The sequence below is a fragment of the Phoca vitulina genome, unplaced genomic scaffold, assembly GCF_004348235.1.
Source record: "Phoca vitulina isolate PV1807 unplaced genomic scaffold, GSC_HSeal_1.0 scaffold17, whole genome shotgun sequence".
Lineage (NCBI taxonomy): Eukaryota > Metazoa > Chordata > Mammalia > Carnivora > Phocidae > Phoca > Phoca vitulina.
In genome coordinates, this window is record NW_022589720.1 from 36,055,406 (window position 1) to 36,081,983 (window position 26,578).

Below are 26,578 nucleotides of genomic sequence, written 5' to 3' on the forward strand. Positions count from 1 at the left end.
TTTCTTTCTTTCTTTCTTTCTTTCTTTCTTTCTTTCTTTCTTTCTTTCTTTCTTTCTTTCTCTCTCTCTCTTTCTTTCTTTCAGAGAGAGAGATTGAGAGAATGAGTGGGAGGAGGGGCAGAGGGAGAAACAGACTCCCCGCTGAGTAGGGAGCCCCATGTGGGGCTGGATCCCAGGACCCTGAGATCATGACCTGAGCCAACAGCAGACGCTTAACCAACTGAGCCACCCAGGTGCCCCCAAGGACGCTTCTTGGTAGAAATGGGAATTAAAGCTTATTGAGAGACAAATGCGACTAAGTTAAAGAGAAGCTTGGAACTAGAAAGAGTAGTTCAGGTTTCATGTTATAGCTTTGGTATTTTAAGTGTCTTAAGGTTGCTAGAAAGGGCATAAAACCTCAGTATGACCGATGTGCTGCTCAATTTGACTTTAGTTAGGGGATATACTAAGGACAAAATTGGGACGAATTTCACACCAAACCACCTAAAATTGTCTTCCATTTTGTCAAGTTTATTCAAGGGTGACTTTGCTTTGTTCATACTTTGATGGCTAGACCTACCGAATGAAGTCAGGATAACAGGATTAGTTTCTCCCAAAACAATACTACCAGCAGAAAGAATTGTCCAAATCCACTTTTTTTAAGGGGGGGCCAGTTGGGCCTAGGAGGCATTTTGAACTTTATGGATTTCTTTCCATTACAGAGCCACTGCAAGAAGGTCTTATAAATCTAATTGTTGAAAAGAGTTTTGAGATCACCTTCCTTTGAGTGGCTTCCCATTTCTCCCAGATAAAATCCCACATCCTCACCCAAGCTGAAAGTCTCTTGGTGATCTCTTCCCATAGTAATCCCTCATGCTCACCCTCTCCCTCTTTCACTCTGATTCTACCTCAAGAGCAAATTGTCACAGTGCTGTTTCCACAGCTGACCAAGGCTGCTGGGCATTCCCACGGGGATTTGCTACCGAGGACAGCATCATGCATTTGGGAGAGGGGGGTGTTTTCTTTGCAAATCCTGCCTCCTGTCCTTTTAATTCCCAAGAAATAAGAGAGGTCAGGCTTTTCCCTTTCTTAAGACTTTACAGAGGACTGAGATTCATTTGGGAAAGGAAGTTCAATGCAAGAAAGGGAAAGATCGCTGCCACCAGGAGAGGCTATTTTGAGAGCCCATAGGCTCCAGGCCTGCTTCAGAATCCATTATAGGGCTTCTTGTTGGCTTAACTCCTGGCCTGCTGCCATTGGTGAGGCCAGTTCGCTCTGAAGTGAGACTTCTGAACATTTATTTTCCACAAAGTTCAGTTCAACTGCTGAAAGTTTTGGAGACAGGAAAAAGTTCATTGCAGTCTATGTCCCACCTTAGGTAAGTTAATTATTCCCCTTGTGCCTCAGTTTCTTCTTTTGTAAAATGTGAAGAATTATAGTAACAGCTACCGTAGAGGATTATTATGAATATGAAATGAGTTAATATATGTAAAGCATTTAGAGCAATACCAGGCTGCTCTAATAAGCTCTGGACACGTGTGGGTTATTAATAACTACAGCATACCCATTGAACTTATTGCCACATTTCCATTGCCTTATACTTCTGCAGCTGGGGCTTTCAGCAGAGGTGAAGAATTTACATTTTTCCTCTAAGAAATTTTATTTGTTGGCTTGGGATCATTTTTTCTAAACTGGTGGGACTTTTTTTTGACTAGACCCAATCATCCAATGTATCGATTACTTACTATCTTGAATTTCCTATAGCATACTGCCAGAGTTGTCCCTCATTGTGAATGATTTTTGTTTCGTTAACAAACTGATTAAAGGCCTACTATGTGCCGTGTTCCTGAATGCATGTGAGTGTGTGTGTGCACAGGAGTGGTTAAGGCACGGATAAGACTTCCTCATTTCAAACGTGCATATAGTTTTTAATCACCGCAAAATAATCTAAATGTTTAAATAAGAGGTAAGGTAAATGGGATACTGGCTGTGGGCTGACTTTGAAAGCATCATGCCGTAAGGATCTAGCATGGAACACTGATGCCTTGGTATAGTTTCTATTAGAGAAACTTATCTTGCAAAAATGCATACTAGAGAGAAAGGGGTTTTTTTTCTTTTTTTTAAATCTTATCCCTTAACATTTAAAAATATTTAAATATATCACACCTTAAGGGCATGAACGGAGTGAGGTCAGTTTTGTTTAACAAAAACAGGGCAGCCTGTGAAGCTTGAAAGAAAAAAATCAAATATAGGACAAATCACAAGAAGGCCTATTTTATGAAGGGAGTAGTAAACCAAGAGGTGTTCCAGACGAATAACATCAGGTAGGTTTAAAACTATTTGAAATTTATTTGTAGTACGGGTTCTACTTTGAGAATGCGAGGCTCCTGGATAGAGAGACAACCATCAAGTAAGTTTGGGGGAGCTGTTAGATTTTAAGCATTTTAGAGAAGTTGGAGCACAGAAGGATGGAGGGACATACACATGATACTCTGTGCTCGGTGGAACAGAAGGATGTGCTTTTGGTTGCCAAGGGGGCTGCACACCTTGGCCCTACCCCTAAAGATGTTTCAGAAGAGGTCTGAGCAGAAAATGTACTGTATTGTAACTTTGACAACAGAGACGGCAGTGGTCTTCTTAAGGCAGAGTGTTTCCTCTTATAATTCACAACGAATGTGCTGTGTTCAAGGCTGTACGACAAATCATTTCATGTTTTCTTTCCTGCAAGATAAAGGGGTTGGAACATATGATTTCTCATTGCATTTATCTCTATGGAATCTTACGACTCTGTCAGGGATGACAATCATTTCTAATTCTCCTACACATCATGTTGCCCATATCAGAATCCAGACTGGACCGATTCAGGGTCTGAGCCAGTTTGACAACTCTTGGGTACTTCTGCTGATAAGGAAGTTGACTAAGACTGTGGTAGGCATACAGAATTGAAGCTGCAAGGCACCACCATTCGTGCATTCAGCCAACATTCAGACCTGCCTGCTATTTTTCAGGCACTGCACCAGGCACTGGGAACGCAGAACCAGATGAGACATGGTCTGCTCAGGGAAGCCTCCTCAGTGGAGGAAAAAACAACAAGAGAAGTGCCATTGGAGGCCTGTCCTAGGGCATATGGCAATATAGAGGCAGGACGGGTACCTCAGCCCTGAGGTGTCCTTAGGCAGAACAGGAAGTGAGGATCAGAGCACTACCTCACTTCTAAACAAGACAGCAGGATCGTCGGAGCTTCCCCTTGACTGACTGGCAAAGGAGCGGCTTTTTAAAACAAGCCAAACAGATATCCATCTTCTAGGGAGACCCTGGCACGGGTTCCTTGATTCTGCCAATTTTTTATGGACGGAAATACCTAGGAGGGAAGAACCGGTGAGTCTTTGGAAGTAAGAGGAGGTCCCTGAAAAGGGGCTGCATTTCCTACCAGGTGTCCCGAAGGGACTGAACTACTTCCACCTGGGAGAAAAAGACTGTGGCAGTTGAGGGCACGGGAGGGTGTCTGTCTGGAGTCATTTCAAGGCTTTTTCCATCTTGCCTGATGTGGCAACAAGGAAAGATTTGTTCGTTTTATTTATTTTCAATTTTTAAAGATTTTTCTTTTCCCTTCCCCCGCTCCCAGCCGCTCTGGTTTGGGTTTTCCATATGACTCATAATCCCTTCCGAAAGTGGAGTCGAATTCATAAAAGTGGTGGAAGGGGGGGCAGGCTGGGAGCCCCGGGGAGTCTTCACTACCTACATTCCCACTCAGCCCCTGGCGCGAGCGGCGGCCGGGGCGGGGACACCCAGCCTGCGCCCGGGATGGCGGATACTATTCACACCCCGGCGGCCGGGACCCGGTGACTGGGCGCGGGAGGGTCTGCAGCGGGCGGCGCTGCAGCAGCCTCCGCACGGCCGCCGCCGCCCGCGGGCGCGAGTGTGCGCGGGTGTGGAAGGCCGGCGTGCGGGCCGCGAGGGGTGTGCGCGCGTGAGGCGGAGCGGGGCTCGCCCCTCGCCGGCGCCCGCCGCCCCGCCGGTGATCGCTCTCCGGCCGTCTCCAGCACCCTTGGCCCCCCACGGCCGTTGGTCCGGGCGGGGGAGGGAGAAAGTGAGACTCGGTGTCATCACCATCCATTGTCAGGAGGGGAGGAAATTGGAATCCAGCAGTGGCGAGCAGCAGCTGGGCGGTCACATCTGGGAATGCAAAGCCGACCTCCCCCCCCCCTCCTCCTCCACCACCTCCTCCTCTTTCACCCAGGATCACTTCCGAAACCACTTCGCCTTCAGCCCCTGCCTCGGCCAGAGGTTTCATTTTTAACTGAATATTTACGAAAGCTGGAAGCGTGCGAGGGGGGTGGGGTGGGGTGGAAATAGCGGCTGCTTCTTTTCCAGGGATTTATTTAATGGGGATGTGTTCAAGGCAAGAGCGAATTCAGAAGGATATCGACGTCGTGATCCAGAAGTCCAGAGCCGAGAAGGACTGCCTGTTTGCAGGTGAGTTCTCGCCTTTCCGGAGCCTCGCACCCAGCGCCAGCTTCCCCTGACCGCCCGCCGCCCCCTTCCCAGGTCTCTGATCGCGACGTGTGTGGCTCGGGCTGGGGGTGGGTTGCACGTCCCCATTCCGGGGTTCATTTGGCAACAGCTGCTGCAGCGGGAGCGGGAGCCAAAAGGGGGAGGGGGCGCCAGCCTCTCCCCTACTCCCCTCCCCCCCACCAGTCTGGGGCGGCCACCAGCTCTGGGGGCTGAACCACGGTGGCCCGAGCAGGGGTCTAGGCGGAGGTGCCGTGCGTGCTCTTTTTATCCCCCTGTGGATGCCCCGAGCGTCCCAGCCCGCCTCCGGGCTTTCAGGAGCTGCGGCCGAGCCGGGCGGGGAGGACCTGCGGGTTTGCGCAATGGGCTGAGCGGCGGCGGCCGGCAATGGAGCCCGCTGCGCTGCGCTACGTTGCGCCGGCCGGCTGCGCCCGGCGCCGATGCCCCCGGGGGGGCAGCGCTGGCCGGATCTCCGCGCCTTCAGCTCCCGTTAGTCCCCTCCGACTGGCAATGCGTTGCCCCGGAAAGACAAGGGATTCCCGGGGTTCCCGAGGCGCCCTGCTCCCATGCCTGGGGGTCGCCTTTCGTCCATTTTGCTCCCCGGGGAGAAGGATCGGGTTTTGCTTTCTCAGCCGCGAGCTCGGCGGGGGCCGCTTCCGGCCACCCCGACCGGGAAATTCCCGCCGTTGCCATGGCACCCGGCACTTGTTGCGGGGGGCGGCCTCCCGCGGCACCCGGCCCGGGGTGCGCAGCATCCCCTCCTGCGTGGCGCGGAGAGGGGACCTCGCGGTCTCCAGCCCGCCAGGCCTTCCCTTGGTTCCACTAAATAGGGGGCCCAAGTCATGACCAAGGTGAAAAACCCACTCGAGGGGTAGCTTTTAACAGGACTTTTCCGTTTCAGATTTCAGATACTCAGATTCCACCTTTACTTTCACCTACGTTGGCGGCCCCAAAAGGTATTTGTGTGTATAGAGTTGCTTCATTTCCTGTTCACAGGCTTGTGTTTCCTTTGTTCTTAGCATGTTCCGTGTTTGGGTATTTTTTTTTCTCTTGTTGCTGTCCTTTCGCCACATCCCAGGCTCGAGGTCCCCCCGTTTTAAATAAGAGGGGACATAAATATGTTTGCTTCAAGTGTTTCTGAGATCACGCCACAGGCAATGAGCAGAACTCTTGCACTGTTCATGTTAAAGCTGATATACTGTAGTAGCTTGCTCTTGAGACGTTTGGGGGTTGATAGATTCGAGCGGGTGCAGAACCGGAATACTGGGTATGAAGTGAAATGCATAAAAGATAGAAGATGTCACAAACTAGTTTGCACACAAGTAATAATTTTCCTGGTGAGTTGGGGCTGCGTGTTTCCATGTTTTCCGAAGGTTGATATAAATATGCAGTCTGCCAATTCTCCATACCTTTTTTTTTTTTTTAAGGAGCGGTATTTTGGTTTTCGCATTTAGTTTTGGAAAGGATTTGGAAGTTATATGTAGCTGGAGTGTATAACTTCTCTCTTGAGGGGGAGGTATGACAGATGCATATATTAATACCAAATTGTTAACAGTGTGAAAAAGTCCAAATCCAATTTTGTATTTAGGAAGTAGAGTGAAAATGAAAGGTAGCTTTTAAAATATGCCTTGCCATCTTCACTTGTTAAGTTAGGATTTTCTCCCTTTTAGCCCTTTGGGGACACTGGTTTAAAAGAGCGGTGGCCGCATACGAGAACTGTCAGAGATTTATCCTTGCTGTTAGGACTTGACATTTAATATCATTTGACCACATTCCAAAATATCGCTTAGCTTAATGGAAACATTTATGAACATATAAATTGCAAAAGAAGCTTTCCTCTGTAAATACATTTTTTAAGAGATTGGAATTAATGTGAATCTTTAAAATGCTTGGGATCTGTGCTGCAATCTATATCTCAAAAAAGCTTTAATTAAAACAGTTATCACATTTCCCATATGTACAGCCTAAGCCTCAGGATTGGTATATTGATTTGATTTACTAGTTGAGAACATAGCACATATAACATATACTTATTGGGAAAGAATAAAATTACAGTACTTGGTAATTTACTGTGGTACTATCATCCTTGTAGTTATGAATAAAAAGAGTAACTTAGAGGAGATTCAGCTAAATTAATGCTGCTCCTACACTTACTATCCAAAGGAGGTTGGTGTATGACTAATATCCTTTTGGATTATTTTAACAGTTAAAATATGCCATGCGGCCCATTGAAAACATTCTCCATGCAATCAGGTAGATAGCTGCTTGAGTAGTCGGCTTAACAGTTACTGTGGTTTACCCAGTGAGAGGTGTGGCCTGGAGAACGCTCTGGGTAGGTTTTTCAACTAACTAGTTTATTTTCAATAAGATACTTGAGTTCTTTTGGGCTCAGTTTACTTATCTGTACAATGAGGGAGTGAGCCACACACTTAATCTCTAAGATCTGTTAGATGCAGCAGTAAGATTCTTTATCAGCAAATTATTGAACTGGTGTTAACACAGCAAGAGGTGGAGAAGGTATGAATGCCTCAGGAGCAAGGCCGGGGGGTTGGGATGAATAATTAACTGATTCAGATAACATCGGTTTTCACTGTAGGAACAAGCACCATGGTTGCTCTTAAAGTAAGAGATGTTTCATTTTCTATGTAATCCTATTAAGGGATAGTATTTTCTTTTGTCTCTGATTTAAATACCTGGGACTTGTATATCTACTAAAGAAGACTTTAACGGACTGTTCTGTGATTGCTTTGTCTCCCTAAAAGCTTGTTCTACAAAATGATATATAGGTTGTTTTAGTATAATCATGATAATAATCCCTTTAATGATAATCCCTTTATGCACTTATAGCTAATGGCAGAGAAGACTTTTTTTTTCCTGAAGATAAAAATGCATTGTTTTCATTAACTATATTAGAATCTCATATTTATTATGTATTTCTCATTGTGGCATTTAAAATTGGGCATTTAAAATTTTAAAAAATCCTGCTGTTTTTATTGAAAGTGCTTATTAACTTATAATAGTCCATTAATAGTGTCATTTCCGGTAAACTAGACTTACTTCACCATTAAAGGAGGTGGGAATCTTAAGGAGAGATAGTACGGGATTATCTTGAATTATATTTAACTATCGTTTCATATAAACCACTGAGAACATATTTAAGGATAATTTTCAATTCGGGTTGTAGATAAAACTTAGTAAACCATTTTTTCTTTCTCACGCTTTCTAAGAACAAGTTACACTTTGTTCTAAAGGCAAAGGTTGACCTTACGTGTTACTATTCAAAAAAAGAAATAACTTGGTGAATTTTTTTTACACATACATTTTTTTATGTTTCTGTGTGTAAGAGGAAATGCCAAGAGGCGATTGTGTCAGGGCTGGCCAGTGGCCTGGTAAATTGACCTTTCATTTGGAGGTTGAAGGGCTTGTTAACATTTGCTGTTCTGCTGTCTTGGTGGACCTTAGGTGAGGAATAAGGGGGGAGCGGATGGTCAGCTGGGAGACTGAGTTCAGTTAGTTTTCCCTAAAGAGAAGTTTCATGTAATCATTATATCCTCACTTTTGGACGTACAAACTGAGCTCAGAGAGTTTAAGAACGATGCTGAAATTTACTCAGTTCATTGAAGAAGCTACCATGTACACCCTGTCCTGTCACCCTCTCGAGACCTGTGCTCATTCCTCTACACTCGTGTTCTCAGCCTCTTTGAACATGGAGACACTTGAACATTAAAGGATCATGCAGATACTGATAGGAGAGTGATAGTTTTAGTGTCTTTCGACTGAGAAATAATGAGAAAGAGGTGTTAAATGTTATGAATCTGATTATTAATCCATCTGCAATGCTTAAAAATTTGTGCTATATATACAGCTAGATTAATTTATTCTAGCAATGGTCTTTGTAACACACCTCTGATTCCTGGACTTCTTCTTTTTTTTTTTTTTAAGATTTTATTTTTTTATTTATTTGAGAGAGCGAGAATGAGAGAGAGAGAGAGAGAGAGAGCACATGAGAGGGGGAAGGGTCAGAGGGTGAAGCAGACTCCCTGCTGAGCAGGGAGCTCGATGCGGGACTCGATCCTGGGTTGTCAGGATCATGACCTGCGCTGCAGGCAGTCGCTTAACCAACTGAGCCACCCAGGTGCCCTGATTCCTGGACTTCTTGGAATAACTTCAAAACCATCAGTGGTTCAGGGCCTGCCATGGGCACCAACGCAGTGCTGTTTCCAATTTCAGGGGCGTGCTGATGTCTGGCCTCAACTGTAGACAATTTGGAAGTTTATGCAAAAGTCATTCCTTCCCTGTACTTGTCATGCTTGTGATCTTCTGCCTCCTTTCTCCCTTATTGATTGATAGTAAAATCCCTAAGACCACAAAGGTTTGGGATTCTGGTTCTTCATCTCGTTTGCAGTCAGTCTTGCAGTTAGTGGTGGAAGAAACAGAAGGGAGGAAGTGAGTAGTGACAGTAACTAGGGCTGGGAGAGCAGGCTGAGTCTCTGGTGCCAGTGGTCCGCAAAGACAAGGACTGAGCGAGGTGAGCACGTTGGGCCTGGCCATAGGCCCCTGCTGGATTCCCTGATTGTGAGCTTCCAGTAGGGAAAGTGTATTGTGAGGATATAACAGAGGTTTTAAAAATACACAAATAAAAAGTGTTTATTGTAAAAAAATTTTTTGTTAAAGAGATAAGCCAAAAAAATAAGAACACATGATTTTTTCATTTCTATTAATGTGTTAGAATTTATTCCTTCAGAATTTTTATGTGTCTATATGCATATAAAATATATGCATCCAGGGATTGTATTATACTCTTTTGAGACCTCAATGTTTTTTCACCCAAGAATATAACAATGTCTTCCCTTTAGAAAGGATATGAGAATAAAGAAATGTTTATTAAATTGAGAGTTTTCCAATCAAGGAGTGTGACTGCATGATAAGAAATCTAACTTTTATATTAGAAATTATTAATACATTAGAAACTTAATATCTGGCAGAATGTTCAGAATTCCCTATAGGTGTACGCTTTTTATTGTAGGAATAGACACTTTTCACGTGGTCACGGGTAGAGTGGCATCTTTTGAAGTATGTGCCCCCCCCCCCCAGGATATTCTGTTCACATAACTGTTTTGGAGCATTACATGTAACACTAACAATAGCGTCCACAGTCCCTCAAGTCACATGCTATCTCTTCTTTTTCCTGGGCCTTTGCACATGCTGCAGAACACCCATCTACACCTTGTCCTCCCCACCCTCCCCCATTTCAACCCTGGGAGGCCTTCATTGTTGGATCTTTGCTAAGGCAAATTCCCCTCGGAGGAGCCTTTCTTGGCATCCCCTTCCCTGTATTATCCTTTTAGGTATTTCTAAAACCATGTTGTCACATTGTATTGTTAGCACCTGTTTACTTGATCATCTGTCTGACCTTGAGCTTCTTGGAGGCAGGGTCTGTCCTGTTCATTGCAGTTTCCCTAGCCCCTAGCTCCCTGCCTAGTACAATATGTTTTTTGGATAAGTAGATGTTGATTCAATTATTAAACAAATGCTAAAAGGTCTTCTGGCAGGTGAGAAGCAATTTCCTAACTAAATGGTCAGGTATAGAAATAGTCAAATACTTCAAAAAGCCCCAAATCTGGTAATGTCACTTGCAATAGAATTTCTTCAGAATCCAGAAGTTGCCCAGCCAAGTTATAAGCCCTGTGGCGTGCTCAAATGCTTTTAGAAGACAGAAAGATAACGCAGTTGCTCAACATTATGAGGGAGTTAATGGGGACTGTGACACACTAGAGAGTTTGGACTCTAAAAGTATTTAATTCAGTTTAAAAAATCAGTAGCACTCTGGTGAACAAATTTTCTGAGGGCCCTAATCCACCTGGGCTCCCAGTGTTTAATTCCTTGCTCATGGGATGCCATGGAGAGAGGCAATCTACTTGATTACTAAAGTGCATTTGTTTTGACTTTCTTTGAAAGGAGAAGTGTATGTGGATGCAGGAATGGGGGCATTGAGAGAGTGGTGAAGTAGAAAAAGAGCATCTCAAAAACATTAATCAGTTTTCATTGTGAAAAAATTACATACTCATTCTAGAAATCTTGAAATATGCAATTATTTTGAAACCATCAAGTGCTTCTTAAGATGTCATAAGGAAAAGAATGATCATTTTTTAAAATCAGAAATTAGCATGTTCCTCTTGGCAATGGGGACTTGCTTCTCAATTTTATACTGTATCAATTATTATCCAAAATAATGATTTTTTTTTTTAAAAAGTCTTTTCCTTGGAGCCCTGGGAACCTACGTTGGAAGCTGGGGTGCCTGGTGGAAGGGAGTTTGAAGGAAGCTGAATGAGTGAGTGAGATCTGAGCTTTCGTATCCCTTTGTAAATTATAGCTGCTCTGGCTCTTTTCTGTACAAATTTTTTTGAAGAAGATTTCATTGTTAAATGAATTTAAAAACCACTGACCTAAAATAACCACCAATTTAACATAACTATAACTTTATTGAGACTTATATAGTAAAATATTTAAAGTCCATTTATTTCATGGATTAAGATAATACCTCTTACTTGTAATTATTGGGCATGGTCTCTGCATGCCTTTTGCCTGCCTCACATCCTATGTTTGTGGCATAGACAAGTAGGTATTTTGTTAGCTATTTTACATTTTATAGTTAAAGAAACTGAGGCTTGGGTGATTTAAATAGCTTACAGTTATTAAGCAGAGTAGGGATATGTTGCAGTGTGAGTCGATGTTTATGTAAGGTTTAAGGGGCATTGGTTGAACTGGCATGACTAGGATGGCTGGGAATGTTTGAGGTTGGGGAGGGATTGCTTGGTAGGATGCCCGCCAGGGGCCGTACTGAAAATTCTGCTGGCTGGCAAGGGAAATGCCTGAGCCCAGGGCTGAGCATTGATAGTGAGAAAATTATGTACGTTGGCTGTGGAATCCTTACACAAATATTGGGCCGACCCATTTAAATTCCCCACCATTTCTCTCGGCAGCAGTTTGAAAAATACATGCAAGAGAGCATTTATCAGTCCTAAAAATATTTTGTAATTCTCTGTACAGATTTGCTTTTGGATAGATTGTGCTATGGTAGATAAATCTTGCTTTAAGACAGATGCCACTGACTCAGTATGGAATGGTTAAGTTACTGGCATGTCATCTTTCTCTTTTCACTCGCTACATTTTTGAAATTCCGTTTTCCATGTACCCCCAGGGAAGACTAATAAGAAATATGCTTTTATTAATAAGGCTTGTCACTCCTATTTCATTGGGACATAATTTAGGTTTTCTGTCCAGGTGCCTCACTTAAATGCTGGACACTTCAACCCAGCATATCAGAACAACCCATCACTTCCTCGTTAAAGGAAGCTTCTCTTCCCAGCCTTTCCCTGGTGTCACATCATCTGAGCCACTCAGGAGGAATCTGTCTCAGGTTTCGTGTATCCCACCTTCTTCATTTCTTTCGAGGCTTCAGTGGCTCTTTCTTTGAAATCATTGTGGGCATCTTCATCCCTCACAGTGTCAACATTTGGCCCAGGCCCTGATCACCTTGACTTAGGTCAGTCACTTTAACCCAGTGTTTTAAAATTCTTGCCTAACAGCTCCTCACCCATCCAGTTCATTGATACCTGAACTCTTTTTTTTTTAAAGATTTTATTTATTTATTTGACAGAGAGAGACACAGCGAGAGAGGAACATAAGCAGGGGGAGTGGGAGAGGGAGAAGTAGGCTTCTGAGCAGGGAGCTCGACGCGGGGCTCGATCCCAGGAACCTGGAATCACGACCTGAGCTGAACTAAGGCAGATGCTTAACGACTGAGCCACCCAGGCGCCCCGATACCTGAACTCTTTTAATTATGAATTTTACCATAGCATTTTTCTGCTCAGAAGCCTTCAAATGCAACCACGGTTTCCTCCCTATCAAATTGAAACCCCCATCCTTGGCTTTCTAGAACCACCTTGCCCATCCAGTTGTATGTACTTCTGAGGCTTCCACTGTCCGTTTATTGACCTGGGTCTCTCCATTCAACGGCAGTTTATATTTAGTGCATTAAGCATCCACAGGTGTTCAAGGTTTATTGACTGGTAGTTTCTGTGTCACATAATGACACAGGTTTGGATATCGAGATTATGATTTTTATTATCACAGATGCCAGTTCATTTAATCTTTTCTTTAACCACTAGTGGCATTTCTGTGAACATTTATGACGTATTTATGCTCAAGAAGAGGATAGAGTAAGATCATGAGTAGAACAGACTGAGAATGAGAAGACAGTGAAATCTGAGGAGGATGGGATAAGAATATAAATAGATTGTTCCCAATCCATTACAGAATAATGACAACAAGTTTTGGGTGTAGTTCTTTTGCATATCGGTGACATCCCAGTTTATGGCTGATACCTTGTTGGTATTAATGGAGGATGCCAAAGCACAACATTAAATTTAAAAGGGAATACCTTTGTGCAGTCAGATCAATTTTCCCTGTTCAGAAATGAGCAGAAAGCTAGCTGCTAACTGACTTTCCCCAAGATGGTTTTTTTCTGAACATTCTGAAATATAGATTGAAAAGATCATACTGATGGCCTGAAAGTGTTCTTAGGATTTCTCAACCAACTCAGAAGTGTTGTAGTTATTTGGATTTTCATCATTGTTTTGTCCAAAAAACATGTATAGGTTGTTATCTAAGAATCACTTATAGAATATTTACTCTATAGAATGGAGCCAGAGACTAATATAACTATATTTGTTAGGCTTTCACACCTATGAAGAATAAAGTTCAGACAAAATTGGAAAACAAGCAAAAATGCTATTAAGGACAGAGCTGTGTAAAAGAGAAAATGTAAGTCAAATAAAAAGAAGTCACAAAAAAATCAGTACTCTGTTTAAAGACTAGAATTCTGGTTCCTAGCAGAGTGCCTAGAATATGATAAGAATTTCCTCCTATTTCTTAAATGAGAGTAATATTTTTCTTACATTGTGGGATAGCATTTCCCAAACTATTTAATTAGGTGTTAGGTATGTGGCCAAATATGTCTGGGAAATGCTTAGTTAAACAATATTAAACATTTCTAATGGTTGGCTTTTTGGAGCTTTTTACATACTAGTGTACATTATGCATATCCAAGAGGTGAATGAAGTATTCAGGGTTTCTCAGACTTACTTGATTACAGATCTGGAACATCTTGAGAAAGTTGTTTTGTGGAAAACACTTTGGCAAACTCTGAGTCTTACTCATTAAAAATAGTTTTTGAGTAAACAGCAGTATAGTAGAAATAGAAATTGCCGATTCGCAATTGAGCCCTGAAGAATTCACTTTCAGTAATTTTTATAGAACGTGCTTTATGACCAGGAAAGCTTTGGTTAAAGGCATTTGACATTTCATGCGACTGACTTTTCTACGTGAGGATTTATTTCTCTGGGTCTCTCACTTTGTCATCATTTGTGTTGAATCCATTTATGATAAGAGCTTTCAACCATTCTTCATCAAAGCCTTGAAGTTAGCAGGGCCCACTTTGGTACAGGATTAGAAGTCGGCCTCATAAGGAAGGGTTAGAGATAATGATTTTGTGTAGCAGAAGTACTCATTATGTCCTCTTAAATTCTGTCACTTTGACTGCAGTAGGGCTTCTTAGTGAGCAATCTGATGGAGTATATACTTTTGGAAAAATTTGTGTGAGGGAAATATGGAATTTATCTACATGTTTCTTTTTTTTTTTTAATAAATTACATCTAGAAATCAATGAGGGCATTTATTTTATGTATTTTCCTGCTAGTCACCAACTGAGAAATTTACTGAAGGAGTTTTAAAATATTTCTCAGAATTTTTTCAACATGAGTCAGGAAGCAAACTCTTTTTTTTTTTTTTTTTAGGCAGTGTCAGTCATTACACTTCAGGAAGCCACATGCTACTTTTGGTAACACATGAATGGAGAATGAAACTGGTGCTTCCAGGCGCAGTGCTGTGGACACAGTGTCATGTATATATTGAAAATGATTCATGTTAACAGCAGACCTGTTCCTACCTATATGAACACTCCATAGCTTTTGTGATTTAGGGAAACCACCGGAACCCCACACATACTGAAAATCTAGTAAATTCTGGGTTTTTCATTTTGAAATCAGTGTGCAAAATCTTAAGTGAGTGAATTCATGATTGTGATGATACGTTTGTCAGTCTGTCTGTATCTGTGTCAGTGATCTTAAGAACAAAGTCTTAGCTACTGGAATGTGGAAGACCTGAGCAGAATGTAAAGATCTGCTTTATGGGTAAAAGCTGATGCAGTCATCATTTCTTATTAAAATGCACCACAGCTCGATATGCAAAAAAAAAAAAAAAGGCCCTCTAGCTGCAAAGCAGTCATTACTTTATTATCACCACAGAATTTGATATGATTTCTCTAGTGAATGGCCAGATTCATTTTTAGTTAACTAAGAAAAAGTTTGAATAATTCACTGTGAGCCAAATTCTCTCCTGTTTCTTTTTGGAGCAGTCCATCCTTATGGGAAAACCAGCTTAGAATGGTGATTTAAGTGAGTTTCAATTAATATGAGAATTGCATATTCTTGGCTGCATTTGATGCCCAAATGATAAAATTTGGAGCAAGAAAGATTTTAAACTTAGTTTTTTAAAAACCATACTAGTTTGGGGGTTAGTTGGTTAACAGTCTGACTCTTGGTTTTGGCTCAGGTCGTGATCTCATGGGTCGATTGATCGAGCCCTGCGTGGGGCTCCGTGCTCAGCAGGGTGTCTGCTTGAAGATTCTCTCCCTCTGGCCCTCCCCCCACTTGTATGTGTGTATGCACATGCTCTCTCTCTTTCTCAAATAAATAAACAAATCTTTAAAAAAAATGAAATCATACTAGTTTGATTTTCTTTTCTAAATGAGGTGTAATTGACATATAATATTTGTTTCAGATGTACAATATAATGATTTGATATTTGTATATATCGTGAAATGATCAGCACAATAAGTCTAATTAAGATCTGTCACCACACATAGTCACATTTTTTTCCTTGTGGTGAGGACTTTGAAGATCCACTCTCTTCTCAACTTTCAAATACGCAGTATGGTATTATTAACTATAATCACTGTGTTGTACATTATATCCCCATGACTTAATTGTAACTGGAAGTTTATACCTTTTGATCCCCTTCACCCATTTCTCTTACCCCCACCCTCAGTTTGATTTAATGTGAGCTTTCTGTGTTGACTTCCTATGTCATTAATGTAAAATTCCCAGTGTCCTCAATTCTCGGTGTCCCAACATACACAAAATCCTTGCCAGCTGTAGGTAATTGGCAGGGAAAAATCCACTTAGGGCAGTAGTTTCACAAAAGGTTTTTTAAAACAGAAGTGTGATGTTTCTAGTCTTTTGGGGGTACATTCTGTGAAATGTTACATTTCAGATGCACTTTTAAATGAAAATACATGTGCTTACCACTACGTACCTATGGGAGTGGCCAAAGTCCAGAACATTGAGGACACCAGATGTTGGCGAGGATGTGGAGCAACAGGAGCTCTGGTTCTTTGCAGGTGGGAGTGCAAACTGGTACAGCCACTCAGAAGACAAAGTTTGGCAGTTTCTTACAAAAACTAAACATACTGTTGCCGTACTGTACAGCAATCACACTCCTCTGTATCCACCCAAAGGAGTTGAAAACTTAGGTTTACACAAAACCTGCACATGGATGTTTATAGCAGCTTTATTCAAAGCTGCCAAAACCTGGAAGCAACCAAGATGTCTTTCAGTTGGTGAATGGATAAGTCACCTGTGATACATACAGACAATGGAATATTATTCAAGCACTAAAAGGGAATGAGCTATCAAGCCTTGGAAAGACATGGGGGAAAGAATTCCTATGACTACATGAACGAGTCCAGTCTCAAAGGCTACAGACTGAATGATTCCAACTATATGACACTCTGGAAAAGGCACAAGTATGGAGACAGTGACAAGATCGGCTGTTGCCAGGGGTTACAGGAGAGGAAGGAACAAAGAGGTGGAACAGAGGATTTTCAGGACAGTGAAGCTGTTCTGTACTATATACTATTCTATTCTATATGCTATATAGTATGGTACTATAATGGTGCGTAAGTGTCATACATTTTTACAAATTCATAGAATGTATAACGCCAAGAGTGAACCCTAGGGTAAACTATGGACTCTTGGTGATAATGATGTGTCTCTGTGGGTTCATCATTAATAACAAAGTACCACTCTGATGGGGGATGTTGATCACGGGGCAGGCTCTGCACATGTGGAATAGAGGGTAGATGGAAAATCCCTGTACATTCTGCTCAGTTTTGCTGTGATCTCCAAACTACTCTAAAAATTAAAGTCTATTAAAAAAATAGACAAGAAAGGCAGGTGCTTGCCAAGACTTTTTCAACTTCTAAATAAGGACTCTGATCTAGAGAAGTTTAAGAATTTCTTTTTTACTTAACACAGGCATATAAATTTGAATTAGGAAAATATAAAACTAGCTATTTATTTTTATTAAATAAAAGTGCCTTGGCACAAAACTAAAATGAATAGCCTATATTACAGATTTAGTATGTAGCTAATTCCATAGAGAAAAAAAATCACCATTTTAAATTAGATTTTCTATCAGTGTTTTCCAAATATAGATTATAAAACTATACTAAACAAGAATATTTCAAGAAATATTAATAATTATTACAGAAATCCCATGCCTGCTGATTTTTTAGTCCCCACAATAATACATAATGCCAGTACACTTCTCAAATAAAATCAAGTAGGAGTTGGTGCTCTCAGATACTTCTGTGGCTGAATGCTGAGCATAAACACAAAGCATATTTGAAATGTGTATGCTGTTGTGTGTCTTTCATACATGATACATGCCTGCACACACACGCATTGATATGCACATACCTGCAAACATCGAAATTGCAATGCATTTTAAGTTTTTTTCCTAAACATGCAAAGATAACCTTCTAAACTACATTTGCAGACATGAAGAAAATAATAATATACCTATTTCTTTCTTCCTAACCACCCCACCCCCCAACTCCCAACACGCACAGATCATGCACAGACACGCAGTGCTCAAAGACAGGAGGTTTTGAGAATTGAATTACAGTGGAAAATTTTTGTGGGCTGGAGGAGTAAGCAGACGAGGGACACCTTTTAGGTGAAACAACATCTGATTATGGCCTTTAGAACCACCCCAGACATCCATAATTCTTATACATAAAATTCTTATAAGTCCAACTTTAATTTGGATTGTGTTTACTTATTAATTGTAGTCTAAGTATTTTTCAGGGTTTATGAAATTGCATTTTATATTTTCCAAAGGAAATTTGTCCATTGTTAGTTGAGTTATAAGATTATTTTAAAAAATTCTTTGTGACCCATAACGTTACAGTGCAGTATAACAGAATGGACAGATTGATTCGGTTTCTTTTTAAACAACCAAGTGGCTTAACCTCTTTGAAAAATCTTGACTTTATCATCTCTGAAATGGTAGTAATTTTGCAAGGTTTTTCGGATTGAACTTGATAATGCACTTGGAAGGGGGTCCTGAAGACTACTCTCAGGCTCAGTGGTTTGCTAGAAGGAGTCACAGGACTCGGAAAGCTGTTACACTCTGAAGTCCTGTGATAGTTTATAGTTATAGTTTATTATAGCAAAAGGGTACAGAATAAAATCAACAAAGGGCACAGGCTCATTGGGCAAAGTCCAGGAGAAATCAGGCACAGGTTTGCAAGTGTCTTATCAGTAGAGTCATGTGGACACACTTAATTTTCCCAGCAATGATGTGTGACAACACAGGCAAAGTGTTGCCAATCAGGGAAGCCCACCTGAGCCTTGGTGTCCAGGGTTTTTATTAGGGATCGGTCACAAAGGCATGCTGCACCTTTACAACTGACCTCGGCTGTTCAGACCCCAGCTTCCCAGAGCAAAAACATGTGTTCACCATACATCACGCTTGTTAGTATAAACTGTCTGAGCACACCGGTATTGCATGACCTAAGGCTTAGGGCATACAAAAACACTTTTATCAGGCAGAATATTCTAAGGGCTCAGAGCTCATTTCCTGGGAACTCGCCCAGGGCCAGTCTTGAGGACAGGCCTTTCTTGGGAATGTGCAGGGTTTGAGCAACCAAGGCCTGCATTAACCCTTCCCTGCACATACGGTGTCCAGCTCAGGCCTGACAGAGAAGGCAACATCTGATGTCATTATTTATAGCACTAGCCCAATTCCAATTCCTGCAGTCGGGACCTCATAAGCAGGCAGAATAAGGAAAACAAAAAAATTGTTCCCCTTTTTTGGTAGGACAACTGCCCTGTCTGGTCTGGAAATAATAAAATTTCCTCCATTTCTCCACTATCATTGAATAATAATTTCTAATAAAAACTACATTAAATGTACATGAAAGTTAAAAAAATGGCAGTAGCATGTGTTTATTCAAGTAATTGCATGCTCTTCCCCCCCCCCCCCAAAATAGCATAGCATGTGTTCATTCATGTAACTGCCTGTGGGTTTTTTTTGTTTTTTTTTTTTCCAGTGTCACAAAGTCCCAAGTCTAAACTTTTATCAGTTTTAGAATCTAAAGATTCTCCAGACTCACTTTTGGCTATCATCAGGTCAGCACAGCATTCAGTAATAATGCTTTTCCTCTCCACAGGTCTGAGGTCCTGATCTTCACCTATAATTTTAGAATAATTAGGATTTTTTATTTAATTTGAAATAGTTTAGGTTATTGTTTAGATTCCTTATTTGCTTGCCCTTGTATTTTTCCCCCTTTCTTTAACTGAGTTGTGTAATATTAAATTAAGTGGTTTCTTTGGAAAGGCAGTGTAAATGTGTTGTGGGGCCCCCACAAGAGCCCTTCTCTTGCAGCTCTTTCCCCTGGCCCCAGCCTCCCTGATCCCAGGGAAGTCCAGCTGGGTATATTCTGATACACGTGAAGTACCTGCTGACTTCTGTTGTGTGGTCCGACGTGTCAAAACCTACTCTGTAGGGAGAAAACTTTTTCTGTTGTTGTTGTTGTTTTTATAGGGGAAAAAAATTTAATTTCAGGGCTGCATCATAGCTTTACCGGAGAGGCAAATGGTGGCCCCAGGGCAGGTGGCCCAGGGTGACCATGAAATGAACTCGTCTGTTGAGGGCCGAGCTCGCACTTTCAAAACTTTTGCTGACGCTGGCCAATAAATGTCACAACTTCCTCCTGCCCAGCAGTTAGGTAACAGGTTTCTTTTGATATGTCTGTGTTTGTGTACATAAGGAAAAAAACATGAATTTTGTAATCATGAAATAAAGGGACAAAGGCTCACTGAACAACTAATATGAGATGGGTAAATCCCAGTTCTTGCTTCTAAATTACCCTCACGTTTTTGTCCCAAGCAAATTTCTCATTTACTCCGTGGACAGGATAGAGAAGCTATTGGAAGGAAAAGGTGGCTGGAACAACTTTATGCACACTGATAGCCTGGATTGCCTCAACATCTACATTTCTAATTAAAGTATCTGGTTGATAATTTAAATTAATTTTAAGCAGTGTTGTAACGGGAAAACTCTCCAGATTCTGTGGGAGAAGGTATTTTGGGACTGGGTATTTACATAGGCTTGCCACTTCTGCCTTCTTCCTTGCCCTGGATCCCTGCCCTGGATCCCTGCCCTTTACTCTTACTTTAATAGCTGCCTACCCTCCACTTCTCACACCCTACCTGGTCTCTGTAAGCTTCTGGTGTTTTATCTTGTTTCCCAGCAACTTTCAGGGCTGTTGGAGTTGCTACAACAAGTAAGGTGGAAAACACAAGGGTGGATGAGCATAGAGATTTGTAAGCCACCTGTGTTCATATTGTTCCTCCATCCCCTCTATATCTGCATGTCTGTCTGTGTGCAAGTCTGTTTATGATTTTTGTGGAGCAACGATTATTATAATTAAAATCTGGGGGAGATCTATTATTTTTAAGGAAATACTACCTGACAGATAAATGAATTGATTTCCCCCATGTTTCCCCCCCGCAACCAAATTTGCTTAAGTGCATTGATTCCATACACTCAGTAAAGAAAAACATCACTGTCTCATAAAGTATGCTTCACTTGGGGGCACCTGGGTGGCGCAGTCGGTTAAGCGTCTGACTCTTGGTTTCTGCTCAGGTCGTGATCCCCCGCACAGGCTCGCGTGAGTGTATCCCTCTCTCTTAAATAAATAAATCTTTAAAGAAAAAGAAGTATGCTTCACTTTCCTGTGCCTTCCCTGTGCCAGAAACTCAGGCTGCCCTGCTTTAAGGGGTAGCCTCTCAGTAACGTTGGAAGCCATGAGGTAAGAGGACAGAATTATAAAATCAGATTTAAATAAAAAAACTAAAATCTTGATAATATTTGGCACAGGTCCATTAGCTCTGTATATGTTGTTACAACCTAAGGGCAGGCCTGGGTTTTCATAAAAACAGTCTATTGCTATTCAAACAAACAAGCAGAAATTATTATTATTATTATTATTTTTTAAAGATTTTATTTATTTATTTGACAGAGAGAGACACAGTGAGAGAGGGAACACAAGCAGGGGAAGTGAGAGAGGGAGAAGCAGGCTTCCCGCGGAGCAGGGAGCCCGATGCGGGGCTCGATCCCAGGACCCCAGGATCACGACCTGAGCCGAAGGCAGACGCTTAAGGACTGAGCCACCCAGGTGCCCCAAGCAGAAATTATTTTTTACCCTACTTGATTGAAAAGGTCTGTGAATAACTTAAGTGTATTAAAAATCTTGCAGGTGGTTGAAATTTTATAAAATGCTGAATTTTATCTTTTTTCATGAATTCAAAAGATAGACCTTGTGTTCTTAATAGTTAATTTTTGTAGATAATTTCCCTAATAATAGGACATAAGTGAGGTTTAGTTCCAACTAAAAAGAATGTTACCATAGGTATAATAGAAGACTCATAAGCATTTCTGATCCCTTTAGAAAATTACTTTTTCTTAAAATCTTAGAAGACAAGAATGCCTCTTAACTATTTCTTGTTTTATTTAAAAAAATGTTTCAGTAAAATACAATTGAGCAATTGAAATTTGTTTTCCCAATATCTACAGGCTTTTTTTTTTTTTTTTTTTTGGTTTAAAATTAAGTGTGTTTGGCTCTGAATCCAGTTCTTCCATTCTTGAAGGTCTGTTGGGTCACTGATCAATGAGGCAAAAGACATTTAATCATCCTGGATGTGGATAGTGATTCTTAAGCTTCTTTTATTTCTTGTCTACTTAAAATGAGAGGGATTAGCTTTGGGAAGCTGGAAAAAAGTGATAGTGAACATTCCTCTTTGATAATCTACAGTAAAAAGTTTACAGATGCATCATTCTTAACAGCTTTACATTGTTTAAGAACTTCGTATAAAATTTAATTCCAGTGTCAACTAGTTGGGAAGCATTTAACCCAAAATAAAAGTCTTGGATTTTAAGTTCTAGAGGAGCCTCAAGAATGAGAACAACAGTTTCTTTCAACCTGAAGTTCTTTGGCGCCTGTGAGGAGAAGGCCTGAGTGGACAAGCAAACTATTTAGTTTGGTCATTAAAGGGGAACTAATTAACTAATTCAGTGGTCGCTATTAAGGACCTGGTTAAGGAACCTTCCAATTTTGAATCCCTCACTCTCTGTCCTGTCTCTCCACACCCTATTCTTCTTTCCACTTTGCTTGTAATATGATGTGATTGGAAACCAAATAACCAAGCTTGTTAGAATCATGTCTAAAATGGGACAGACTTTGTCCAGGGACTCCAGAGGGAATGTAAGGACATGGCCTTGTGACATATTTTGGTGGTTTAAAACCTTTTTGTATGTTTTGTTTTCTTCTCTGCTTAATTTTATGGTTATTTTTATTTCTCATCCTCTGATTTAGTGCTTTGGCTTACAAAGCAGTATAATAAATGTTGCTCGTAGTACCATTTGTCATAGTGGCAAATGGCAACATATTGATGGTGGGATACTGCTGTAGGGTCAAGGCTATGCCATTAGAAACTTGTTTTCCCAAATATCCACTTTGGCTGAGTGGAGAAACCTAGATCTGAGGTGAGCTTAATTGAATACACACTGGGGTGCGGCTCACATTTGATGTCACTTCCTTTGCTTATAAATTGTTCCTTGCTTTCGAATACGAATAGAAAGGGTTACCACCAAGAATATGAAAGTAACATTTGCTAAGCTAAATTTTAATGAAATCATTTTGGCTTATTTATAGTCACTTAACATTTTCAGTTCAGGTGTTAATATTAATTCTACTTACTGGAGAGAAAGTACAGAAAATGTTATTCAATGTGATAACCACCTTGTTACTGCAGAAATGTAGAAGTTTGACATTTTAAATATCACATGTTTTAAGTTAGAAAAAATTGCCAGTGTCCCATAGCACAGAGAGATAAATCTGTGCTTGCTTGTGTCTCTTTAATCTTCCCCTTATAAAATTAAGCCTAGAGGCCTTATACTATTTTAAATTTTCAAAATTAGGTCACATAAATGTTGTGTCAGACTTCCAATTCATAAGTAGTATCCTCATGAATAGGAAGATAGGATATATTTATATCCTAATTGCTTAACTGTGGACCAGAGGTGAACATAGAATAATAATGGTGTTTTCAAATGTTAGTAAATGGTTTTTCTGTGACCTCATATACAAGTGTGATGGCTTCCCCCCCCCCTCCCCGAGCTCATATTAGAACATATGGTCTGATAAGTGTGAGTACATTTGGGGAAGGCAGGATAGAAATCAGGATTGACCTGGAAAAGACTTGGTCCCAGTATTTGTGGATTAGGAGGGGGAGGGACTGAAGAGGAACTGGAAAAGCAGTGACCAGTAGGGGGGCGGGTAAGCAGCAGAACTCTGGGGTTCCAGGGATTTTTCCTGAAGAGGTTGAGGAGAGTTCTTGTGGTCGCTACAGTGGGGGCTCAGATTGAAAGCCATCCACGTAGGAAGTGATTTAAATACCCTGTTCCTAGCTGGAGGGTGAATGCTTTATTTACTTTGAGAAAGATTTTTGACCCCTCTGTAGATTCCATCAATTTCAGATGTAATGTAAATACATTTTCCCTTTGGCTATTTTACAAGGACATTAAGGATTAATTGTATTTAAAAGAAAGTAGCTCTTGAACTCTGCATTGAACTCCCGGGAGAGGAGGAGCTGTTTATCATTTTCTCATCATTCATTCTTTATTCATTCATTTACCAAATATTTGCTGAATACCAATTATACTGAAGACACTATACCAGGTGCTCTAAATGGGAGTACAAAGAGGATGATTAGGGTGACTTCTGCCCTCATTATATTGTGTGTTCATATTTTATTTTAAAAATGCCCATTATAATGTGAGTAACTGTGTAGGGATATAATATTGCCAATCTCAGCATTAGCTGATCTTTGACTAACATCACTGACACATATTTTTACTTTGTAAATTCATTTTTCCTCTCTAATTTTAGAACTACTCCTAACTTCTATTGTAAAAATGCACAGCATAACTTCGTGTTTTTTCCTAAACTATAATCAATGTTATATGAACTACTTTCTCTTATTAAAAAAATAAACACAAGTAATAATAGCAAACCAAAATAAACTCCCTACACGTTCCTTCTTCCATTTAAGACACAATGGTCTTATTTTAGATGGCACGTCGAGAGTCATTTTAACCCCATATTATTACTTGTGAAAATATTACTCAGTTGAGGTTTTAAAAAAAGAGAGCTTCTAATATTTATATTCTTTAATTAGCATTAAAGAAGCATATATTAATCCACAGTTTGAATTAAAATATTTTAATTATCAGGGACATGAACTTAAGACCTTTCCGATGACCACTGATAGGATGTTCTAGTACAAGAATGCATGCTGTTTTCCGAAGGGGCTGGTGAAGGTTTCTTAGCTTAGGTGACTTCTTAGCTGGTTGGTTCTTGAAGTTCACCGAATAATGAGTGAAGAGTTTTGACCACCAGCCTGAAATGTTCATCTTTAATTTTAATCAGAGCAGGTGAAAGTAGATGAATTAATAATGTGTGCCTGATTCTCTCCTTTGGATTTGAAAAGAAATAAAGACTTTACCTCCTAAATTAGGCTAGAAAGGAGGAACATTTCTCTCCGTGATTATGTCTCAATTTGGGTTTGTGTTTTTGGAAAAGGAAAATAAAAGTGCTGGTATCAGTAGCCTTTGTCACTGCCAAATAACGTAGATATTTTGATGTTTTGGACTGGTTATATAAAATGATAGCTAGGCATGTAGTCTCAGATGACAGTCTGTAAAGATGTAAGAATGCTGAGCGTGAAAATTATGCATTAAAAAAATGCTGGATTGAAAATAATAACAAGTGATAACTAAAGTTATATATAGATTCATATATTCAATTTCTCTTCAATTTACATAATGTCATAAAAATGATAAAGTGCTTAAGTGTAGTCTTGACAGAGAACCAGCATCCAACTTCCACTTAGGTCGCATGAGCCTGTCAGAAGCCTTATGACCATATTTAAAGATGACCTAATGTTATTTGTGAATCGGTGTCAGGAGTGACTTCTAGGAGTCATTTTACTTCATTTTTATAGCATGGACTTTTAAAAATGATTGTATCAGTATGGCTCCTTTGAAAGCCAGGAGTTCAGTAAGTGTCACAAATGGCAGATAATTCTCTTCCTGCCTCCTGTTCCTTCCTCAGAAGCAGGGTGTGGGATGAGGTCTCCCTGTAGGTGGTGTGCTTGCTGGTCAGTCGGGGTACTAGTGGTTTTGTTGTACTTGCATCCAGTGAAGATCAAATCTTAGCATTTCTGTTGCTTCAGCTGTTCCATTTATGGCAATTGCTCTAGACTAGTCATCTATGTGCTCCTTTTTCAGAAATGCAGATTTTATGGTATTCTTAATCATTCTCTTTGCATTTAGTTTAAACATGTTTTTAGTTGATTAGAGAATGGGGATAAGCAAGCCAGGATTTCTGGAATGCACAGCACTCTTTCAGAGCGTGGAGAACTGCAGGAGAGCTCTGTGTCTCGAAATCTGTGTACGTAAGGCTGCCTTTATTTGCTGATGACAGAATACTCACATTGGCTTAAATAAAAGATTTTCTTGTTTATTGAGCCCTAGATGGGGTGGTAAATTGGGTTTCTGGATTGATTGGTTTAGGGCTTAACAACGTCTTCAACAACTTGGTTTCTTTCCAAAGGTCAACTCTTGCCTTCCATGTCGGCAAGTATCCCTTTCTCATGGGATTGCAAGACAGCTGCAGACAACTCTGGTGCTTTTTCCTCTTCCATATCCAGAGAGGGGAAATGCTTTCAAAAGCTGATTATTTTAGGCCTAAATTCCATTCCCATTGCTACAGTTAGGGGTAAAATTAGCTGTCCCCAAATTAGCTACCCTGAGGAAGATATGATATAGTGATGAATAATAGGAACATTTCTAAGAAAAGGGAATAGATGTTGATGTGACAAACCCAAAGTCTACGAGAGAGAGAGAGAGAGAGAGAGAGAGCGCTTTTCCACTTTCATTTCACAGCTTATTATTCTGTTTGGCCTTGGAAAATCTAGGGAACAGTTGGACTTACCTTAAGCAAATAAGTGGTACTGTGCTATGTGAGAATAGGTTAGTCTGACACACCCAGCATCTGCAACACAAAATATACTCCTGGATTTGACTTCCGTAACCAATATCAGTATTTTTGCCATCAACTTCAAAAATCCCTGGTGAGCATGCATTATATAAGAAGAGATTTCACAGGAGATAGAGATTTCCCGGGAAATAGACCAGAATATGTCATAATGAACCACCACATTTCCGTGCAGATGGTAGAGATGATGCGTAAATATTTTATTCTTTTGGATAATGTTCTACAATTCATTTAAACTTACTGATGTGATTTCAAACACACACATGTGACATAAAGTATGTTTTAATACTTTCAACCAATAATGATAGGAATAAAAATCAGATAATTCTTGCCTCTATATAAAATGTAATTATGAGAGTTCTCACTTATTATTTATATAAAGCCTAGAAGTTAATTCTAGCTTTACGCTTCAAGTTCTTAACAAGTAGCATTTAAATTCTTTACTGAAAGAAAACCACTTATATATGATGAGTGACTAAATATGTTTTCTTTTTTTTT

General features: G+C 40.5%; 2 protein-coding genes across 4 annotated transcripts in view; one reads left to right on the top strand and one right to left on the bottom strand.

The window, feature by feature from the left end:
* Window positions 1–2,952, bottom strand: part of LOC116639080 (unconventional prefoldin RPB5 interactor-like) — a 36,010-nt gene extending 33,058 nt beyond the window's left edge. The window contains 1 exon segment of the mRNA XM_032415189.1: window positions 2,814–2,952. Within this exon segment, the coding sequence (XP_032271080.1) occupies window positions 2,814–2,952 (139 nt within the window).
* Window positions 2,953–3,153: 201 nt separating this feature from the next.
* PARP8 (poly(ADP-ribose) polymerase family member 8) overlaps window positions 3,154–26,578 on the top strand; it is a 172,765-nt gene continuing 149,340 nt past the window's right edge. The window contains exons 1-3 of one of the 3 annotated variants that reach the window (XM_032415219.1): window positions 3,154–3,357; window positions 4,354–4,455; window positions 5,393–5,447. In XM_032415219.1, the coding sequence (XP_032271110.1) occupies window positions 4,365–4,455; window positions 5,393–5,447 (146 nt within the window). In that variant the 5' untranslated portion in view covers window positions 3,154–3,357; window positions 4,354–4,364. Of the gene's footprint in view, window positions 3,358–4,161; window positions 4,267–4,353; window positions 4,456–5,392; window positions 5,448–26,578 lie in introns of those variants that run through there. The other 2 variants (XM_032415218.1, XM_032415221.1) reach the window with 2 other exon arrangements.